The following is a 19,405-nucleotide window of genomic DNA, read 5'->3' as shown; positions in this document are numbered from 1 at the left end:
TAATTATCATATTTATATTATAGCTTTGAATATGAGTGTTTGATTAAAGTTCATATTAATCTTGAATTGGATTGATATTATAGTATGTGTTATGAAAATTTTGAACGATGCGATGATTATGAAATTGTGACTAGTAGATGGAAAAGTTGTATTATACCTGTGCAAATGAGAAATATTGAATTGGGCGGGAAAAGGCCCGTGGATGTTGATTAGGGCGGAAAAAGGTCCATGGATGTTGATTAGGGTGGAAAAGGCCCGTGGATGTTGAATTGGGCGAAAAAGGCATGTGCATGTCGATTTGGGGGTGATGGCCCGTGGAATGGGAGGATGTGTGATTGGGCAAAAAGGGCACGTGGATGTTGATATGGGCAAAAAGGCCCGAGGATGTGTGATTAGGCAAAATGGCCCCGTGAACGATGAATTGGGCAAAATGACCCATGAAATGTGAAGGAATAGATGAGTGGGGACAAAGACCCAATGTTTCGGGGAGAAAAGCTCCATGTGTGGGCTGTGAGAATGAATTATTGAAGTGATAAAAATGTGTGATGTGTATTGGCCAGGTATATTGCAATCTTTTCTAGTCTACTAAACACTGATTGGGATAAAAAGCAAAATCGTGGTAAAATCTTTGTTTGGCCAATGATGATTATACTTAGAAATTCTTTATAATTGTATGGCCAATAATAATAATGGTTGGAAATTCTAATATTTATGGAAGTCATGATGATTTTACGAACGTGAAGGAAATTATAAACTGAGGATATGGTTGTCCATTATAAATGGAATAGTGGAAAGACCATGGAGATTCTTCATTTATTGAATTGTTGGTGGACATGAACAAAATTAGGGAATGAAATTTTGAGTTCCTTTAATATAAACGATTTCCCAGTTGTGTTTTTTTTTTTTTTTTTTTACGTTTGATGAAAAGAATTGATGGGGAAAGTTTGTAATTACAAATTTGATTGGTTTGGTTGCCGTAGTCATGAGTTGTCATTGTTGGATTTGATATTGCGAACAAAACTGATGAAGCGCACATATTATCATGGCTATGTGGTTAATAAGGTTTAATTTTGTTGGCCGAAAGAGTTGTGATATATATATATATATATTGTCTTCTTTGGTTAATGGAATGTGAGTTATGCTCGAGAAGTGTGAGTCGCCTATTTATTCGATCAGTGACTGCGCCTCGAGGTAAGTTAAAGGAGGAACAATTGAAAGAAAGATTGGAAAAAAAAAAAGAAAAAAAAAGTTTTAAAGTTTACTATGGTTAGTTGGTTTATTTGTGGTTATGAATGAAATCATAGAATGAGATTTTGATTTCGCTCAATGTTAACGGTATTGCAGATTTGGTTTTAAATTTCTTTCCATTACCCTGTGAGTGTGATTGGAAATTTCAATGATTTTGGTTGGTTTTTTTTTTTTTTAATATTTGATTTGCCAATTCTAATGGTTTGGCTTGAAATTTTGATATTTACTTAGCCATTAATGATCATGGCTTGCAATTCTGATATTCTTTGGCCGATGATGGTTATGGTTTAAAGTTATGATATTTGTTTTGCTAATGATGTATAAGGCAAAAACTTTCTGATGTTTGGTATCGCTAGTGATTGTGGTTCTTATGCTAGTATTATTTAGCCAATGGTAAGTGTGGCTTGATATTCTAGTATGTATTTAGCCAATGAGGATTATGGCTTGATGTTTGATATTATTCTTGTCAATGTGTGTGGTTATTAATTCTGATATTTATTCTACCAATGAGGGTAGTAGGAAATTTGAGTATAGATGATTGCTTCGTTGAATTATTTATTTTTGGAGCTTGAATAAAATCGTAGACTGAGATTATGATTTTATTTACCATTAAGGGAATGGTGGGAATAGTTCTAATTCTTTCTCATAACTCAATGGTTGAGATTTATTTTAATGGGGGTCGAATGTAATACCCCAAAAAATTAAAATATAAATTAGTTATGTTTATGGTTATGTGGAGGAAATTGAAAATAAGTTGAATTAGGGTTATGAATTTTAAATGGGGAAACTGTGGAATCTTGTTCCTTGATTTGATTATTATTTTTGTCGTATAATTTTCCGTTATGTAGAAAATACCAAAAATGCCCCTAGTTGGTCAATGTAATTATACGAGGACATATTTTTATCCTCATATATTTTATCGTATTTCTTAATATATTTGGATAAAGGACGATCCTACGAGCGCGTAGGCAAAAACTATTCGTCCATCGAAACGAGAAACGAAAAGTTACGAACGTTAGAAGTTCTTAAATAAACTAAAATTTTAATATTTTTGGGTTCCCATTAAATTGGGAAGGGACCAATTAGAAATGGAGAAAAATAAATAAATAAATAAAAAGAGAAAAGGGAGGAAGAGGATGGACGAACGGGGAGGAAGGGAAAGAAGGAAAAAAAAAAGATTTAGAAAAGGGAAGAAGGAAGAAGAAGGGGCGCTACCCAATCAGGGAGAAAGATAAGAGAGAGGCCCAATCAGAAACAAGAGAAGGGAGAGAATGGAGAGAGGTGTGGGACACCAGATCTCGTAGACCCGTACACCCACACACCCAACCCGTTCGACCAGGTTAGATTCCGATGGTTCCTAGACTTCCCTTGAGCCCTGGAACAAAACCCAACCAGTTGTAGGGGAAGCGGAGCCTCGGAGAAGTTGAATCAAAGCCACCCAAATTCTAGGGTTCCAGCATGTTTGACGAAAATTCGAGCACTTCCCAGCCGAATTGGACTTCAGCCTAGGTATAAAAGTTGTTTCTCTCATTGAACTCTACTTGCCTGTAAAATTTGGTAATTTTTGGAGTTCGTCAGAAAACTGGGTTTTCGTTCACCGGAAACTGCCATCCACGGGAGCGTGTGGCCAGTGGGCCGACACTACCTTTTCATGCAAATTTTGATGTCTTAAATTCGTAATTGGTACCCGTTTGGTGTGATTCGATTATGAAAGTTAATGTTGAATATTTCCATTACTAGAATATTTCGGAAATGCATAAAAAAATCAATGTGAACTATGAAAGGCTTGATCCCGCTCAAGGGTACGTAGGCAGTCTAACAGGGGTTAGACGCAGCCTTAAATAATTGAGACAAATCTTTTGTTGAGAAATTGAACTAAGAAAAGGAATTTGGTGAATAATTTGAGATTTAACCTTATGTTTTGGGTAAATAAATGTTGGTCATAAATTTTTGTGAGGGATTAAGAAATTGAAGAAGAGAATCGTGATTAATGGTAGTTAACTAAACAAGATTTTAGTTTGGGCCTATTACTGATATTATTTTCCGAAATAAAAATTTCGGGGCGGGGCATTACAAGTCCCCTCTCCTCAGTTTCATGGTTTATTTCTCTTCCTTGTTTTTGATAACGTTCTTGATTTCTAGTTTTCTTGAGCTTGTCTCAGATCTGGGTTTTTATGCCCCTTTTCTTCCTCTGTAGCTTGTCTTCATCGTCAGTTTTCCACCACCGACCTTTGTTACTCGGCCCAACACGTCTCTCAACGGCGGCGCACTTTGGTGTTGTGTGGTTGTTAAACTGTTTTTAGCACTAATTGGTAGGATTATGGGAGCGTTTTTTGCATGGGTGGCGTGCTCATCCCCATTTTCCGTTCATCCAATTTGTTCGTGGGTTCTTCCTCTTAGTGGTGGTGGTGGATTTGAGATGGCGGTGTGGCTACTATGGTGGAGGCAACAGTCTTCTAGAACTAGGGTTTTTGTTGTTGTCGACTTGCTCTTTTTGGGCATCTATGATGTATTTCCTTTTGAACTATGCTTGTATTTGGACTACCTTTGGGCTTTCTATTTCATGTAATAGTTTTTTAATTAAGAAAGTTTCTAGTTTGACCAAAAAAGAAAAAAGGAAAAGGCCATTCAACTGGGACCCACGCCTACAGTTGGGTCAGTAGCTGTCTGGCAAGTCCAGCAGCAATCGCAAGTGTAAGGCAAGTAGCCTTTAGCAGCACAATAGCATTCAAGGTGAAGGGCCGCGTTTTTTACTCATTGTTGTCCCTAGATATGAGTGCATACAGTATGTATCCAATGAGTCCTTATATTTAGGGACGCACTTTATGATCCATTAGAGATTCATTTTGTCCTTATATTTTTTTATACCCATTTTAAACGTTGGTTGTCCCTATTTAGGGACTCCACTGAAGATGCTCTGACCAACGACGAGAAGATCGACTGCCTGAGCCCGTATCAAAGAGGGCCTCCATTTTTTTTTGTTAGTACACATATACGCAAAAAATTAAAAACGTAAATATTTAATATTAGGTTATGCGAAAGTAAGTTTTTAAATCTCAATATTGTTTTTAAAGACCCAACTGTAAAGGCCCAAACGAACAATATATTGATAGAATAATTAAAAAACAAGGAGACTTTGGATGTGGTCTTTAGCCACTTATGTTCTTGACTAAAACCTTATGCCATCTCTCATACGTCCACCACCTTTCTTTTGCCTTAAGCTTGACTGATTTTTTCAGTCTCTTAATAATTAGCATGCATATGCATTAGAAGAACATCTAAGCTTATTTAGGATAAGCATCAATCACAAGCAGGAACAAAATTATTATGTGTTATCAAGTGTTTCAAGCCTATTTTGTGTTGTAACGAGTTTTAACTTACTCACATGCATTACGTGATAAATTTAAAATACGTTCTCATATGTAGTTGGTACTTCCCTCCTTAAATATTATCTTCAGATTCAGAATAAAATTAAATAAATGAAACAAACAAAATAGTTGAAAATACGTATAAATGAATAGTTGAAAATACGTATAAATGAATAGTTGAAAATACGATGCTAAATTTTAGGTATTTTTCTCCTACCATTGGTTTAACAGACGGTTCATCGTGAATATATTACTTGGTACTCAAACTATCAGTTTGTTCTATTCATTTGGATGTATAGACGATCTCTGAATTGAATGATTTTTTGTAAGAATGATCTTTAAATTAAGAAATTGAATGTTTCCAATAATTGAATTCATACGATGAATATTCGCAATAGGTGAAATATGTCATTCTTCAATGGTAGTAGGCATGTATTTTTCCAAATTTACCATATGAGAGTATGTAGTTGGAAGATCAATTGTGCAAGAATGCACTGCACTGAAGTATTGACGCCCCCCATTACTCACCCACCAACCTATTGAAAATGTCATATTTGTTTAAGTTTCAGTTAATTGTTTTTTCCCGTTGAATTTAACTAGCGCTTAATGGAAAAGACTTTTCAAAAAATTGGATACATATTTGCAATGTTTGAAAAGGTTAGGATCACCTTGGAATGATACTAAAAGGTTAGGGAGTGTTACGTAATTAATATACAACCTACACACAAAAACTCAATAATTATTACAATTGAATTAATATTCGAAAATTACAATTAAATGACTAGAGTAAGCTTTTAGTATTATACAAGGTTTTATTAAAAAACAATTAATATTTTCCAAGGATTGGAATAGAATTTTCTACTACATGGTATTATGGACAGGAACTGTTGAGATTATGAATCACACATCTGTAAAAGAAGAAATTTTACATGTACTAATAAGTAATTGTGCTAGTCTACCTATATTTCATTATTTGATGATAAAACCGTAAATTTTGTCAAGAACGTCACTTAACAATTAACCACGTTCCATACAAAGTGTTCTCATATTTCATACATCTTCCTCACATGCCAGAAACATCAACATCGAAATTAGGCCTGGCAAACAGGTCGTGTTTGCCCTGTTTTGTGTCATTTTCGTGTAACACCTATTATCTTAATAGGTCCTTAACAGGTTGGGTCATTTTACTCAATAGGTAAAGTGACCTGACCCGTTGAAAAAACATTCTTAAATTTGCACATACCACATTGTCACATAAATATTACTTCAAAACATAAAAACACATTTGTCGTTAAGTACTAATCTACACTTCAAAATAAGAGACTAATAAAACAGCACCAATACACTACTAGTCTACAAAATATCAAATGTGCAAGGATATGTAAAATGAATGAGTTTTTCTTTTCAAGGTTGTGAAGCCTTTCTCATAAATTAAAATCTTGTCAATGAAGCTCAAAACTTGCATGTTATTCCTTTTCCAAAATCCTTCAATTTTCATCGATCATCATGGGGAAATTGTATTGGAACTTTGGCTTGATCTATTGCCTTCAAGAGTTATGTTGATGTTGTTTTCAATAAGATTTTCCACATCAGAACTTTCTTCCGCATAAATTAAGTATAGAAAAACTAAACATTATCAATCATTCAAATTATGTGAAGTTTATCAAAATAATTATGAAAGAAACAAAACAATAGTACTACACCATATAAAAATATACTAGCCTTCATGCACGTACTCACGTGCGTGCAGAAGGCATTTTTTGAATCACGGCGTGCTACTAACGACTTATATGTTTTAAATGTATTTATATGCATAAATTGACAAAAGGAAAGTCAAATATTTGAAGTAAATGAATAATTTTAGATCATGCTAGAAGAAATCCCTCATAAATCAATTAAAGCAGCTGAATTTACATAATAAAATCAATCTCTATAGAATTTACATTAAGAATAGAGAAAATAATATTTAATAAGCAATTGATTAAATCATATTATTGCTAGCCTATTATGAGGCTAAGCTCACCCCTTCCTCCTTAGTGTAGATAATATCGTTTATTTAAAAAAAATCATTTGACAATTAATTTAATCACATTATTATCCGTGTGTGAAAGACCTTTTTTATAACCGGCATTACATGCCTCTTAAGATGTTTTAAAATGTTTAAAAATAGAGAAAATAATATTTAATAAATAACTGATTTAATCACATTATTGCTAGCCCATTGTGAGGCTAAACCCATCCCCTCCCCCTAAGTGTAGATAATATCGTTTTTTTTTTTAAACAATCATTTGATAACTTATTTAATCACATTGTTATCCGCGTGCGAAAAACTTTTTTTATAACTGTCATTATACGCCTCTTGTGAGGTACTAATTAAAGAAATTGAATCACATTATTGCTAGCTTATTGTGAGGTACTAATTTAAAAAAAGCACCAAAAAGTAAATTATTAAAGAAATACTGTTAAAATGATGAAAATGCCCCTACCTTATTTGATGAATTATTTTGAAATGCCTTTGAAGTTTTTTGTTTTGGGGGCATTTTTGTCCAAATCTTTTTGTTGAAGCATGGTGACACCAAATTACTATTTACCTTTTCCATTCTCTTTATATATAATGGATTGCCTCTTTTTCCAAATTTTCTAAATTTAATTTAATATACATTTACATATATATATATATATATATGTGTGTGTGTGTGTGTGTGTGATATTATATATATATATATATATATATATAATTGTTATAGTATTTTTAAGGATAAAAACTTATTAAATTAATATTTTACTTATCGTGTATCAGGTTACCTACGTGTATATCTGGACAAATCCGTTATCTTAACAAGTGTTTATCGGGTCATCCGATAACGACCCGATTCGTTATCGAGTCGACCGGATAACTTGTTAATTGTCATCTGATAACGACCTGATTTGTTATCGGGTAGACCGGATAACTTGTTAATTTTATGTCGTTTCATATTGAATTAACGAATCATGTTAGAAATTGTCAAGCTTAATCGAAATAATGCCCTAAAGTGGAAAAGGACAAACTACTAAACGTCCCAGCAATTATGTGACCCCTGAATAAAAGGCTCCCACTCATAAAACGTGGAAGGGAGCATTGCCGTTCACCGACATTCAAATTATTGCATACTTTATAGATTTTTCACATGATTTACGAATATCTGAGTGTTATCAAATTCTACATTTGCTTGCCTATATATAGACATGATCGTCCACGCATTGTTCTTCAAATTGCCCAAAATTTTCCATCAGGAAAGCAAGGAAGACATATCATTAATCCAAGTTTCAGCAGAAGCTCAATCACAAAATCCCAAGCCTGAAGTTGCTCGTCGGACGGCAAATTTTCACCCAAGCATTTGGGGAGATCAGTTCATAAATTATGATGATTCCCAAGACATTGTAATACGTATTATGCATGCATGAACATTTTCTTTCTACAACATCACAGCGGTTTTTCTTTTCCTTTTTTGAAAATCTACGTTTGTGAGTTTTCAAATTTGGTGGAAACTTTGGTTATTTTTTCTAATAAACGATAGTATCTACATTAAGGGAGAGGAGGTGGGCTTAACCTCACAATGATCTAAAAGTAATATAGTTCAAATTCGCCTTATAGCTAATTTTGCACGTTACTTTAATTTTCTCAAAACGTTTTCTGACATTTTTTACTCACGTAAATAATTTGTTGCAGATTACTCAAGCTCACAGTCAACAACAGGTTGATGAACTCAAAAAAATTGTGAGGGAAGTATTGATAACCAGTGCAACTGATTTTTCACTTCAGCTAAAGTTGGTTGATGCAATCCAGCGCCTTGGCGTGGCATACCATTTTGAAAGAGAAATCGAGAAAGCACTTGAACGTATGCATGCTACATTTGATGGTGACCATGGCAACGATCATGTTGATGTATACAATGTTGCTCTTGGTTTCCGGCTGCTAAGACAACACGGGTATAATGTTTCATGTGGTAGGTGTAAACAAATTAACTTAATTAATTATTTGATTTTGAGTTACTATTAAAACTTTCTTAATTCTTGTGTCCCTATTTTCTGAAAATCATGCAGCCATATTCACCAATTTCAAAGATAAAAGTAGTAGCTTCAAGGAAAGTTTGATTGATGACGTGTCAGGTATGCTAAGCTTTTATGAAGCAACACATCTAAGGGTGCATGGAGAAGACATATTAGAAGAGGCTCTTGTATTCACCACCACTCACCTTGGGTCAGCAGCAACCCGTGTAAGCAATCCACTCGCTACACAAATAACTCAAGCCCTAGAGAGACCCCTGCGAAAAAGTCTAGAGAGATTATCTGCGCGACGTTATATTTCAATATACCAAGAACAAGCTTCACATAATGTCTCTCTTCTGAAACTTGCAAAGTTAGACTTCAATCTTGTTCAGCTTTTGCACAAAAAGGAGCTCCAAGAGATTACTAGGTAATTAAGATGATCTTATTCGTTTGCAAGATGGCACCAAATATATATATATAACTTTCGAATTCGAAGTAATTAATAGGTAAGTAATATGTTTAGGTGGTGGAGAGCACTAGATTTTGAAGGGAAGCTGCCATTTGCAAGAGATAGGATGGTAGAGTTGTACTTTTGGATCGTCGGAGTGTATTTTGAACCCCGGTACTCTGTTGGGAGAAAAATTATGACAAAAGCAAGTGTCTTGCTGACAATATTGGATGATATCTACGATGCATTTGGTACATTTGAAGAGCTCGTAGTCTTTACTGAAGCGATTGACAGGTTTGAGATATTTAAATAATAACTATTTGTTAAAAATAATTAAAAACTGCTACTTTATTCCAATGATTACGATGATGATTATGCTAGGACTTCAGGTGGGATGTCAATTGCATTGATGAACTCCCGGAATATATGCAAACATTTTATCGTGCACTTTTAAATCTCTACAATGATATTGAGGCAGAGATGGCGAAGGAAGGAAGATCATACCGAGTTCCATATGCAATACAAGCTGTATGTAGTACCTTAACATATGCAGAACTTTCCTTTTAAACTATTTTTCTTCCTGGTAAATTAACGTATATAGCCTTGGCTCGTCAGATGAAAGATCAAGCTCGATCTTATTTTAATGAGGCCCGATGGTTGCACGAGGGACGAGTTCCAAGTATGGAGGAGTATATGCGCGTTGCAACAGTTTCGATTAGTTACACCTTTCTTACAACCATATCTTTACTTGGCATGGGAGATGTTGTGACAAAGGAAGCATTTGAGTGGTTGTTCACTGACCCCAAAATTGTTAGAGCTGCAAATACCATTTTTAGGCTCATGAATGACATTGTTTCGACAAACGTATGTATCATTGTATCAACTTCTTGTGTGATTATTTCAATACAACAAGATCCTAAGACATAATAATTTTGGATTTAACTTTTGCAGTTTGAGAAAGAGAGAGGGCATGCTGCTTCTAGTGTTGATTGCTACATGAAGCAATATGGGGTGTCAAAGCAAGAGACAGTTGATGTTTTTAAGAAACAAATTATGGATTTGTGGAAGGATATAAATGCGGAGTTCTTTAGACCAACTTCTGTGTCAATGCATGTTCTTATGCGCGTTCTCAATTTAACAAGAGTAGTTGATCTTCTTTACAAAAAGGAAGATGGATTCACACATGTGGGGAAGGTGATGAAAGATAGTGTTGCTTCAATTTGTATCGATCCATTGCCACTATGATGTGGTTTCATTGTTGTTAGAATATCGATGTTTTATGATGTCTTGTTGAATAGGATGACTTTTGTACTTATCTTTGGGAGCCTTTTAGAGATAAGGGCTTAAATAAGGTGATTCTAAGAGTATAGCCTTATGGCTAGTTTGGTATTGCTGTGTTAAAAAAAAAAAAAAACTGTTTCTGTTGTGCTATGAGAATAAACAGTGCTGTAAAATAAAGTTGTTGAGTATTTGGTAAACTTTTATTATAAAAGTGCTTTTAACAAAAAAACAATATTTTTATACAAAACTGTTGTGAATATGTTAAATGACTAAAAATGATATGGTATTTAATGTGATTCGCTAAATTAGATGTGTTTTACTTTGGATTACCCTCCCCATCGAATTGCATGAACATAGTAGGTTGGTAACTTGTCAATATCCGAAAGCTATCAATTCGTTTGGTGTATGGCTTGGAATACTTCAGTCTATCTCATGAAGCACCTTCATACTGCGCTCTAATGGTGTTTGCAATCATGTTCTGAAGTTGTTGGATAGAAAAAGAGCACATTGACGTCGCTTTGGACTCTGGGTTTTGTTTCCCTTCAGCATTGTCGACACAACACACCTCCTCCTCGTCATGCTTATTCTTCTTTGGGTCAAGGTCTGCAACTCCAACCTGCTCATGAGCATAGTGATCTGCATGTCCTTCTCCTTGATAGTCCTGGTCAGCTTTGTTATCGCCTCGTTCATCTGTGCGAGTTGTTCTTCGATGGAGGTGGCACCCGTGGTCATAACTTGAGCAGCCAAAGGATGAGACTCTCTACAGATATCGAGGGTATCAGCGAAGTTTTTGTGCGACTGTCGCTACTTGATGATCTACGGTACAATCTTGCGCTTGAGTCCTTATCCAAAATTGGTGACAAGGAACGCTCATTTGAATTATTTGAAGTCGAAGAACGCCGCTCATTTGAATTATGCTTTGGTGCCCCCAAACGAGGCTAGGTTGATGACAGGCTTGCGCCTCTGATGTTCCCTTTGCTCTTTTAGTGTCACCAACTTGGAAGTTGCGTGTTGAAGCATGGGTACCGCCTTTGACTTGCTCCGAGTTATGACACCAACAGATTCTTTGCTTGTAGCGGAAATGCTGATGCTCATTCTCTTGGTTGCGAGAGTAGCTTGACCCTTCTTGGCAGCCATTGATTTCGAAGTGTGTTTGGATTTCTTGAATGAAGAAAGATATGAGAGGTAGAGATTGTCCCACCAAGTGTGCCAAATTTGTAAACACGAATTTCCTATAACAAATGAGACAAGAACACGTGTACAAAATTATATTTCTATTAATGTAAATGTTTAAGGTTAACAATCTCTGTTACAAATTTGAATCCCCTGATTTGGTCTTCGGAATATAAAGTGTGTGTCGGAGATTGTTGGACTAAGAGTCATAATGACTTGATCTCGTATGAATGGATGTTGTAAGGGTTTGCCTTGTGGCGATGGAACAATTGGCTTGTGTAGTGATGTTTGATGATTCTTCACGAGTTTGACGAAGAACACAAGGAGTTTTCTGGGTCTTCTTAAATGTTTGTGTGTTTGGGAATTTGGGGAACTTGAGAGCGTCAGCGTCTAGGTGTGAGAATGATTATTTGGACTCTTTTTTTTTTTTTGTGGTCTTGGAGCCTTGTAATGATTTTCTAGACTCTTTTTTTTTTTTTTGGAGTCTTGTATTTATAGACTCTCCAAGCTTTGTCTATGAAAGAACTAAGATTTGATTTGTGTCTTGGATTGAGATTTAATTCCATCAATTAATATTTGATTTAAATTAAATTAATTAATTTGTTAATTAATTTAATTTAAATTTAAAAACAATTAATTATTTTCCGCTAAATGTTGACACATGTCCGTCTTGAGGACTCATCTGGTTTTGATGAGTCACATGTCATGTGTACGATTTGTGAGTCACATGGTGCATGCCATATAAGCCCCGGCTTGTCAAAATTTAATGTGTCGGTGAACATTTATTTTCACCAAAATTTACATGTCTATAAGGGGTGGGAAGAATTCAAAACTATTACAATAAACTAGGGGAGGGAGAGTTTTGAAGCTCGGGATGCCTTGACATCCAAGCTTCTTTCGCCTTCAAATTATCCTATCGTCTATGCGATCCAAAGCGACCGGTACTTCCATCATTCTCTATTTGTTTTCCCTGATTTTATATGTCTATATTTCTGGGTAAGTATTACTATGATCTTGTTTAATGTTTTAATGAATGGTTTTATAGTTTTAATAAATGGTTTTAGATTTTTGGTAATATGATGTATTGTTACTTTTTTTTTTCTTTTTTTTTTTTTTTTTTGGTTTTTTGCTATAAAAAGATATTCATTAAAGAGAAGAAAATCTAGTACAACTAGTTCCGAAAGCATCAAACAATAGAGCATTCAAAGTTTTGACCGCAATACAGGCATCCTAAATATAAAGATTAATAGACTTGATGTCAAAGATAGCTTCCTTAAAGATACGACACCACCTAACTTCCTGAAAAGCGCTGGCACACCACTAAACATCATCAAGGATGCATCTCAAGTTCCAAGGCATCTCACACTTCCCTTGAACATCATCAATGATCAGCTTTGAGTCGCCCTCGACAATAATATGGGAGAAATTCTTCCTCTTCACCCAGTAGATAGCTTCCCGGAGTGCTAAGGCCTCAGCCACATTAATGGTATTATGGCCCAAATTTAAAGCTCCCACAATTAGAAGGTTCCTAAGCACATTCCTAACCACAAAACCTCCAGCTGCAACTGAGTTAATGACCTATCCATCAAAACTGATTTTAACAAAGGGAGGAGACGGCTTACACCATTTAATAATGTCATTCGAACTCATGGTTACTACTTGAACACTACAACTGACATTTTCCTTAAAGAACTCATTCGCAACCGACATTGCCCTAATGTAAGTTCGTTACAAATAGGATTCTCGCCTCTGAAAATAATACCATTTTTGTCATTCCAGATTTTCACCACATTGTTACTAGCTGGAGCATATCTCAGCAAATCAACATTAGCCAAATTCCACACTTGCCTAGCAAAATTACACTGCACCTTCTCTGTTATTTTTACAGAACGGATAACTCGTATCAATGTTATTAATAAACCTACTCAGTCGTGCTCTAGTTTGAAGCTTACCTTTAATAAGACACCACCCTAAGATTTTAACTTTAAGGGGAAGAGTTCCCTTCCAGAGAATGTTGAGAAGATTCTGCACAGGAGACAAGGCATGGTTATCCATTTGCAACCAAGTAGTCGTCTTAACTAAAAACTTACTATTAGCAAAGGGGCCCCAAATCAACTTGTCTTCAGTCTGTTGTAAAGGATTAGGGATACTGCAAATCTTAGTGAGAATATGGTTATCAACAAGATGCGCTAACTTCTCTTTGTCCCATCTACAATTATCAATAAATTCTTCCACTTTAAGATCCCATTCGGTTTAAGTACGATGATTTTCCAGAATGAGATGGTAGAAAGGGTGAGGGAAAACTTAATTATGGGTCCAGAACAAGATATTCTTACCATCAACTGCATACCATCTCAAACCACTCTTTAGCACATCTCTGGCACCCAGAATGCCTTTCCAATCCATCAAATGGTTTTGTTTGGGATTGGTGCTCAAGAACACCTCATTTCGTAAATATTTTCTTCTGACAATATTCAACCACCAGTTGTTACCATCGCATAAGACTTTCCACCCCAGCTTTGCAAGGCAAGCATTATTAAAATGATCAAGGTTATGAACACCTAACCCACCCGCACTTTTAGGTTTACATATGGCTTTATAGCTCACAGGGTTGCATTTCCTCTGCTTACCCCAAAAAAAATCCCTGCATTCCTTATTCAACCTGCTTGTCAGCTTATTAGGATATTTAAAACAAGACATGATATGATTGGGCATACCTATAAGATTTGAGTTAACAAGGGTGAGTCTTCCGGCCTTCGAGAGCGAGCTAGCTTTCCAGCCAGCTAATTTCTGCTTGACCATTCTGCCATTCATAGGGTCTTTCCAGAAAACTATATTATGGATTCCCAAATATTTTTCTATAGTAGTTTTGTGCTGAATTTGAAGAATATTAACAATCTCATTTCTTGTCTGACCAGCAGAATTATTAGAGAAATACAGGGAGGACTTATGAAAGTTAGTATTTTGACCTGAAGCATTCACAAAATTGTTTAGAACTTCAAGAACATTTCTAGCACCCCTAGGGGTAGCTTTAGCAAAAATAAAACGGTCATCAGCAAACACTAGGTTGAAAACTTTATATCCAAATGGTGATTTTAAAACACCAACATTAGACTTAGGTTTACAAGCCAGATCATTAAGGCTTCTAATGAGCGGTTCCATACATAAAATGAAAATATAGGGAGAAAGAGGGTCCCCCTGTCTGATACCCCTACTTGGGAAGAAATAACCGTGGGAATCACCCTTAATGTTGATTGAAAACAACATGGATGAGTTACATTCCATGACCAAGTTAACCCACCTAACACTAAAACCAAAATTTGTTAGTACGCACCTTATATAATCCCAATTCAGAAGATCGTAAGCTTTCTCTAGGTCCAGCTTCAACGCCATAACACCCGTTCTTCCTTTTTTCCTGTTAAAACCTGAAAATAACTCATGAGCAATTAAGATATTATCATGGATCGATCTACCCAGCTCAAAGGCACCTTGATTAGCCGAAATACAAAAATTAAGAAGTTGTTTTAGCCTTGTAATAATGATTTTCGTAATAATTTTGTAGCTCACATTGCAAAGACTAATAGGTTTATAGTTACTCACTGTCTGAGGACTATCAACTTTAGGGATTAGGGCAATATTAGTGTGAAGGCAATATTAGTGTGATTAGTGAGTCTGAGGCTAGAATTATTAGCAAAGAAATCCTGCACCATATTACAAATTGATGTCCTCACCGTCTCCCAACAATTTTGATAGAAGCTAGCATGAACACCATCTGGACCTGGAGCTTTCAACGCTCCAATATTATTAACAGTTTCCCAAACTTCCACCTCCGAAGGGATATAGATTAGACTGTTATTTTGGTCATCAAAAATGCACTGCCTAATCATCTTCGAAACCAAGGCCAACATCTAGGGAGAATGAGCCTCAGAACAAGTAAAACGGAGCCTAAAGTTCTGCACGAAAACTTGTTCAAGGCCCTCACCCTTACTGTACCAAAAGCCATTTGCATCCCTTACCTTGTTAATTTCATTCCGCTTCCTTCTCACCATCACATTCAACTGAAAAAATTTAGTATTTTTATCCCTGAGCTTAAGCCAATCCGTTCACGCCTTGTGATCCCACAATCTAACAAGAAACTTAAAAGACCCAAGACAACATCTAAAGAAATCCATAGAGGTCAGATTATCACCACACTTCCAAGCATCATGCACAAACTGCTTAAACTCAGGATGCAACACATGGTTTCATATTTAAACAAATTTTTTGCCACTTTTAGTTGCGGACCATTAGTTACTAACAAAAGAGGGATGTGATCCGACCCAAAAATGGGGTAATTATGTAAGTTATAGTTACCATGCAATTGAAGCCAGTCCGAGTTACAAACTACTCTATCAAGCTTTTCAAAAATTATGGTATCATATGAGTCTTTATTTGTCTACGTAAAAGGAACACTAGAAACATTTAACAATATTAGTTTACCCGCATTTAAAAAGTTTATAAAGTTGTTAATCTGCACATTGGTACTTTGGTTACCACCCCATTTTTCCTCTACATTAATGATGCTATTGAAATCACCTAAGATCATCCAAGGCTTATCTTTAGGATCAAGGCGCAACAACTCCTGCCACATGTTAACTGGAAGCGCTTTTTGTGGGAAAACATACACAAACGTAGCAAAGTACTCAACGTTCATTCTAATATCTTTAATTGCCACATGTATAAAACAAGAGCAAGCATCAATGACATTAATATTAATGGTTCCAGAGTTCCAGCAAATACAAAGGCCCCCAGACCTTCCATTGGGGTCATGTCAAAAAAAAAATGATCAAAATACTTCCTAAAAAACCTAACAGGGGCCTTAGCCATAGAGATTCCAAACTACATAAATAATTGAAATTACACTTAAACTCTGGTCTACCCATTCCCCTACAGTTCCAAACTATGCACTTCATTAATCCAGCTCGTTAAGGTAGGAACTTCGTCCCGTTCCTGCAGCATCCTCCTCACAGACACGTTTCCTTGGACTCAGCGTCCTTATAGTTGGTCTAGCACTCACAGAGGCACCCTCAACAGCATGACAAGCCGCAACCAGGCTTCTAAACTTGTCTTTATTATCACCCTCTTCACTTCTTATTTTTGACATCACAACATCCTGATTATGAGTAAATTCATGCATAGCATCAAAGAAGTCAATATGCAATCTACTCTAAGAGTTAACACGTATGTCATCACAAATCAAAGCAAAGTAAGTCATCCGTAAACATATCATCATACAAGATACCCCTAGCAAATTCAACTAAAATAGCATCCACTAAATTCATGTTTGCATTCAAAAACACATAATTAAGAATAATAGGCGAATTAAAGCGTGAAGATCTTACCCCTTGATCCTGATCCACACATTTCCCTGCTCTTCTCCAATCCTAACCCAGATCAGCCCTAGCCACCCACTTAGTCTTAAGGCAAGAAACCACCTACCTAAAAGACCTGTCATCTCTTAAACTCTCACCAACCCTTATTTTCTCAGCTCTCCTTCTCTATTTTGGAGTAATAGTAGCCCAACCATCCTCATCAGAACCATCATCGTCCACACGTTGTCCCATCTCCACAATCTCAATGGTCTCCTCTTCCACCATAGTAGCACTAAGGAAGCACAACATCACATACTTTTGCAGATTAGCTTTGATATCTGCATCCACCACAATATCTTCTAGGAACACCGAAGGTTCATCCTCATACACCTTGATAATCATGAAGCAGCCATCATCAGCCTACACCTCAGGGCAGACATAACCATCATACCTCATTTTCCCGCAATAAAGACAGACCTCAAAAAGTTTTTCGTAACTCACAAGAATGGGGCATTTCTCATCCTGGTTAACAATAAGCACCAGCATCAGTGGAAACCTCAGATCCACCTCCAGCAGAACCTTGACAAAAAGGCTATTCAAGCCCAAAGTCACTTCGTCCACCCTCAGCACACTCCCTAATGGCTGAGTAATATCCTTGATTATATTATCCCCCTTATATTAGACAGGAACCAGTCTAGCCCAGATAACAAGCTTGGCAATCACGTTCGAATCCTTAAAACCAGTGGTCTACCTTTCCAGATGGAAGATTTGACCCCTGACATACCAGGGTCAATTCCTCATGACAAACTTTAATCCTCCTCATCCGTAAACTCCACTGTGAACCATCTTCTACCAAAATGATCAAGGTAGAAGGTATTTTTTACTTCATTTATCGATAATAGGCCAAGCTTCCACTTAATCAATCTTACTTCCAGGGGCTACCCATACATCTTCCCCATCAATACTCTAGATTGCATGTGCTCAACATTAATCGATGAGCACAGGTTAGTATTCACCCTAGTCACACCTCTATCCATGGTTAAAGTACTCCTAGCCCTTTCAACCACCACAGGTTCCTACCCAGGTTGAGGAACCGGGAAGGGGTTCTCCCAGCTAGGCACATAGGAATTAGAACAAATCCTAGGCCTACAGGCCAAGCTTGAATTAGAGGCAGCCATGTGAGAGATAGACATCTTGAAGACAGATGATGAGAAGAAATTAGAAGGCAGGGAAGCAGGTGAGGGCCAAATGTACCACCAAAACCTGTATAAATAGCCAAACTTTTGGGGGAATCCAACCATCAAAAAACACACTAGCAGAATAAAAATCTCATTACCAAACTATCCAAACAAGGAATCTCAGAGGTAATAATTGTAAAACTCACACAGTTAATGGCCCTAGATCTATCCCCCAAATTAAAAGCTAATAAAAAACTATCATGTGTGCACAGAAACCGCCTAGATAAAATGACCAACACCAAATGGGAGCTCAACCGTCTCCAAACAGAGTAACAAAAGCAATTACCACACCAGAACCAGATCAGCAACGGCGTCATGTAATAATTAACGAGGCACGCCAAAACCCTAACCGTCACAAACATGAGCACTAAACCTAGGGTAGCCAAATCGTCCTAGCAACAAAGAACCATACAAGCAAGCAACATACTAGCCAAGAAACAAGCAAGCAACATACTAGCCAAGAAACAACTCCTCGGAAAACCACAAAACGTGTGAAAAATACGAAACCATCTTACACAACCTACGTGAAGAGGATGCAGAAACTTAAGAACTTTCCCAAGAAGCACTAGCCACTCATAAGAACTCCAATTAACATAGTTTCCCAAACGATCTAACACCTTAATCATCTCAACCCTAGTTAACCAAACCCTAATTATCCTTTCAAGATTCAACCTAACCCTCTCAATAAGCAAACAAGCAATAACCCCAACCGAATCAACCCAAATCTTCTCACAAACCTTGCTCGAATCAGTAGATTTCGATTCTCGCATGCGCCAACGGTGCAGCGCAGAGAAACCCTAGAGCCTTCCTCATGTGTCTATTGTTACTTATCGGCTGGTGGATTTTTTGAATTATAGTAAAAAAAGTAAGGGAGTAGGAAGGACTTCATTAAACTGATGGCAATTGGCATGTTTGCATCATTGTCATCCCGGCATATTCCGCGTTTTACTAACGGACAAGTTATGGAAAAGTAAGTGTCTCCTACGTCCAAATTAGTTTGACTGTTTGAGTTATTAGCTTGACTTGATCCACCCCCAAAAGATGAACCGCAGTTACTTGAATCGATAGAACTAGAATCAAGAACTAATGCTTTCTCTTTTGAAGCCTAATTGCATGCTATCATTGCAGTTCCAAAAGACATATTGGATTCCAGTGACTGATTAATAGTTGCTTCTTCAACAAGCAACTAAGATCGAAAATCTTTGATGGAGATATCATTTTCCCTTCCTCTGATAACACATCTAAATGTAGCAAGAATGATGATATCAT

The 19,405-nt window shown here is 36.4% G+C and overlaps 1 protein-coding gene across 1 annotated transcript; it reads left to right on the top strand.

Moving 5' to 3' along the window:
* Positions 1–7,825: 7,825 nt before the first annotated feature.
* Positions 7,826–10,457, top strand: LOC126590900 ((-)-alpha-pinene synthase-like). Its single transcript, XM_050256418.1, has 7 exons — positions 7,826–8,036; positions 8,326–8,602; positions 8,700–9,072; positions 9,169–9,387; positions 9,483–9,621; positions 9,709–9,957; positions 10,045–10,457. The coding sequence occupies exons 1-7, from the start codon at positions 7,842–7,844 to the stop codon at positions 10,336–10,338; spliced, it is 1,746 nt and encodes a 581-aa protein (XP_050112375.1). The 5' UTR covers positions 7,826–7,841; the 3' UTR covers positions 10,339–10,457.
* Positions 10,458–19,405: the final 8,948 nt, after the last annotated feature.

This window comes from Malus sylvestris, chromosome 11 (genome assembly GCF_916048215.2).
Source record: "Malus sylvestris chromosome 11, drMalSylv7.2, whole genome shotgun sequence".
Taxonomy (NCBI): Eukaryota; Viridiplantae; Streptophyta; class Magnoliopsida; order Rosales; family Rosaceae; genus Malus; species Malus sylvestris.
The sequence above is the reverse complement of the archived record's forward strand: the minus strand, read 5'-3'. Positions and strand labels throughout refer to the sequence as shown.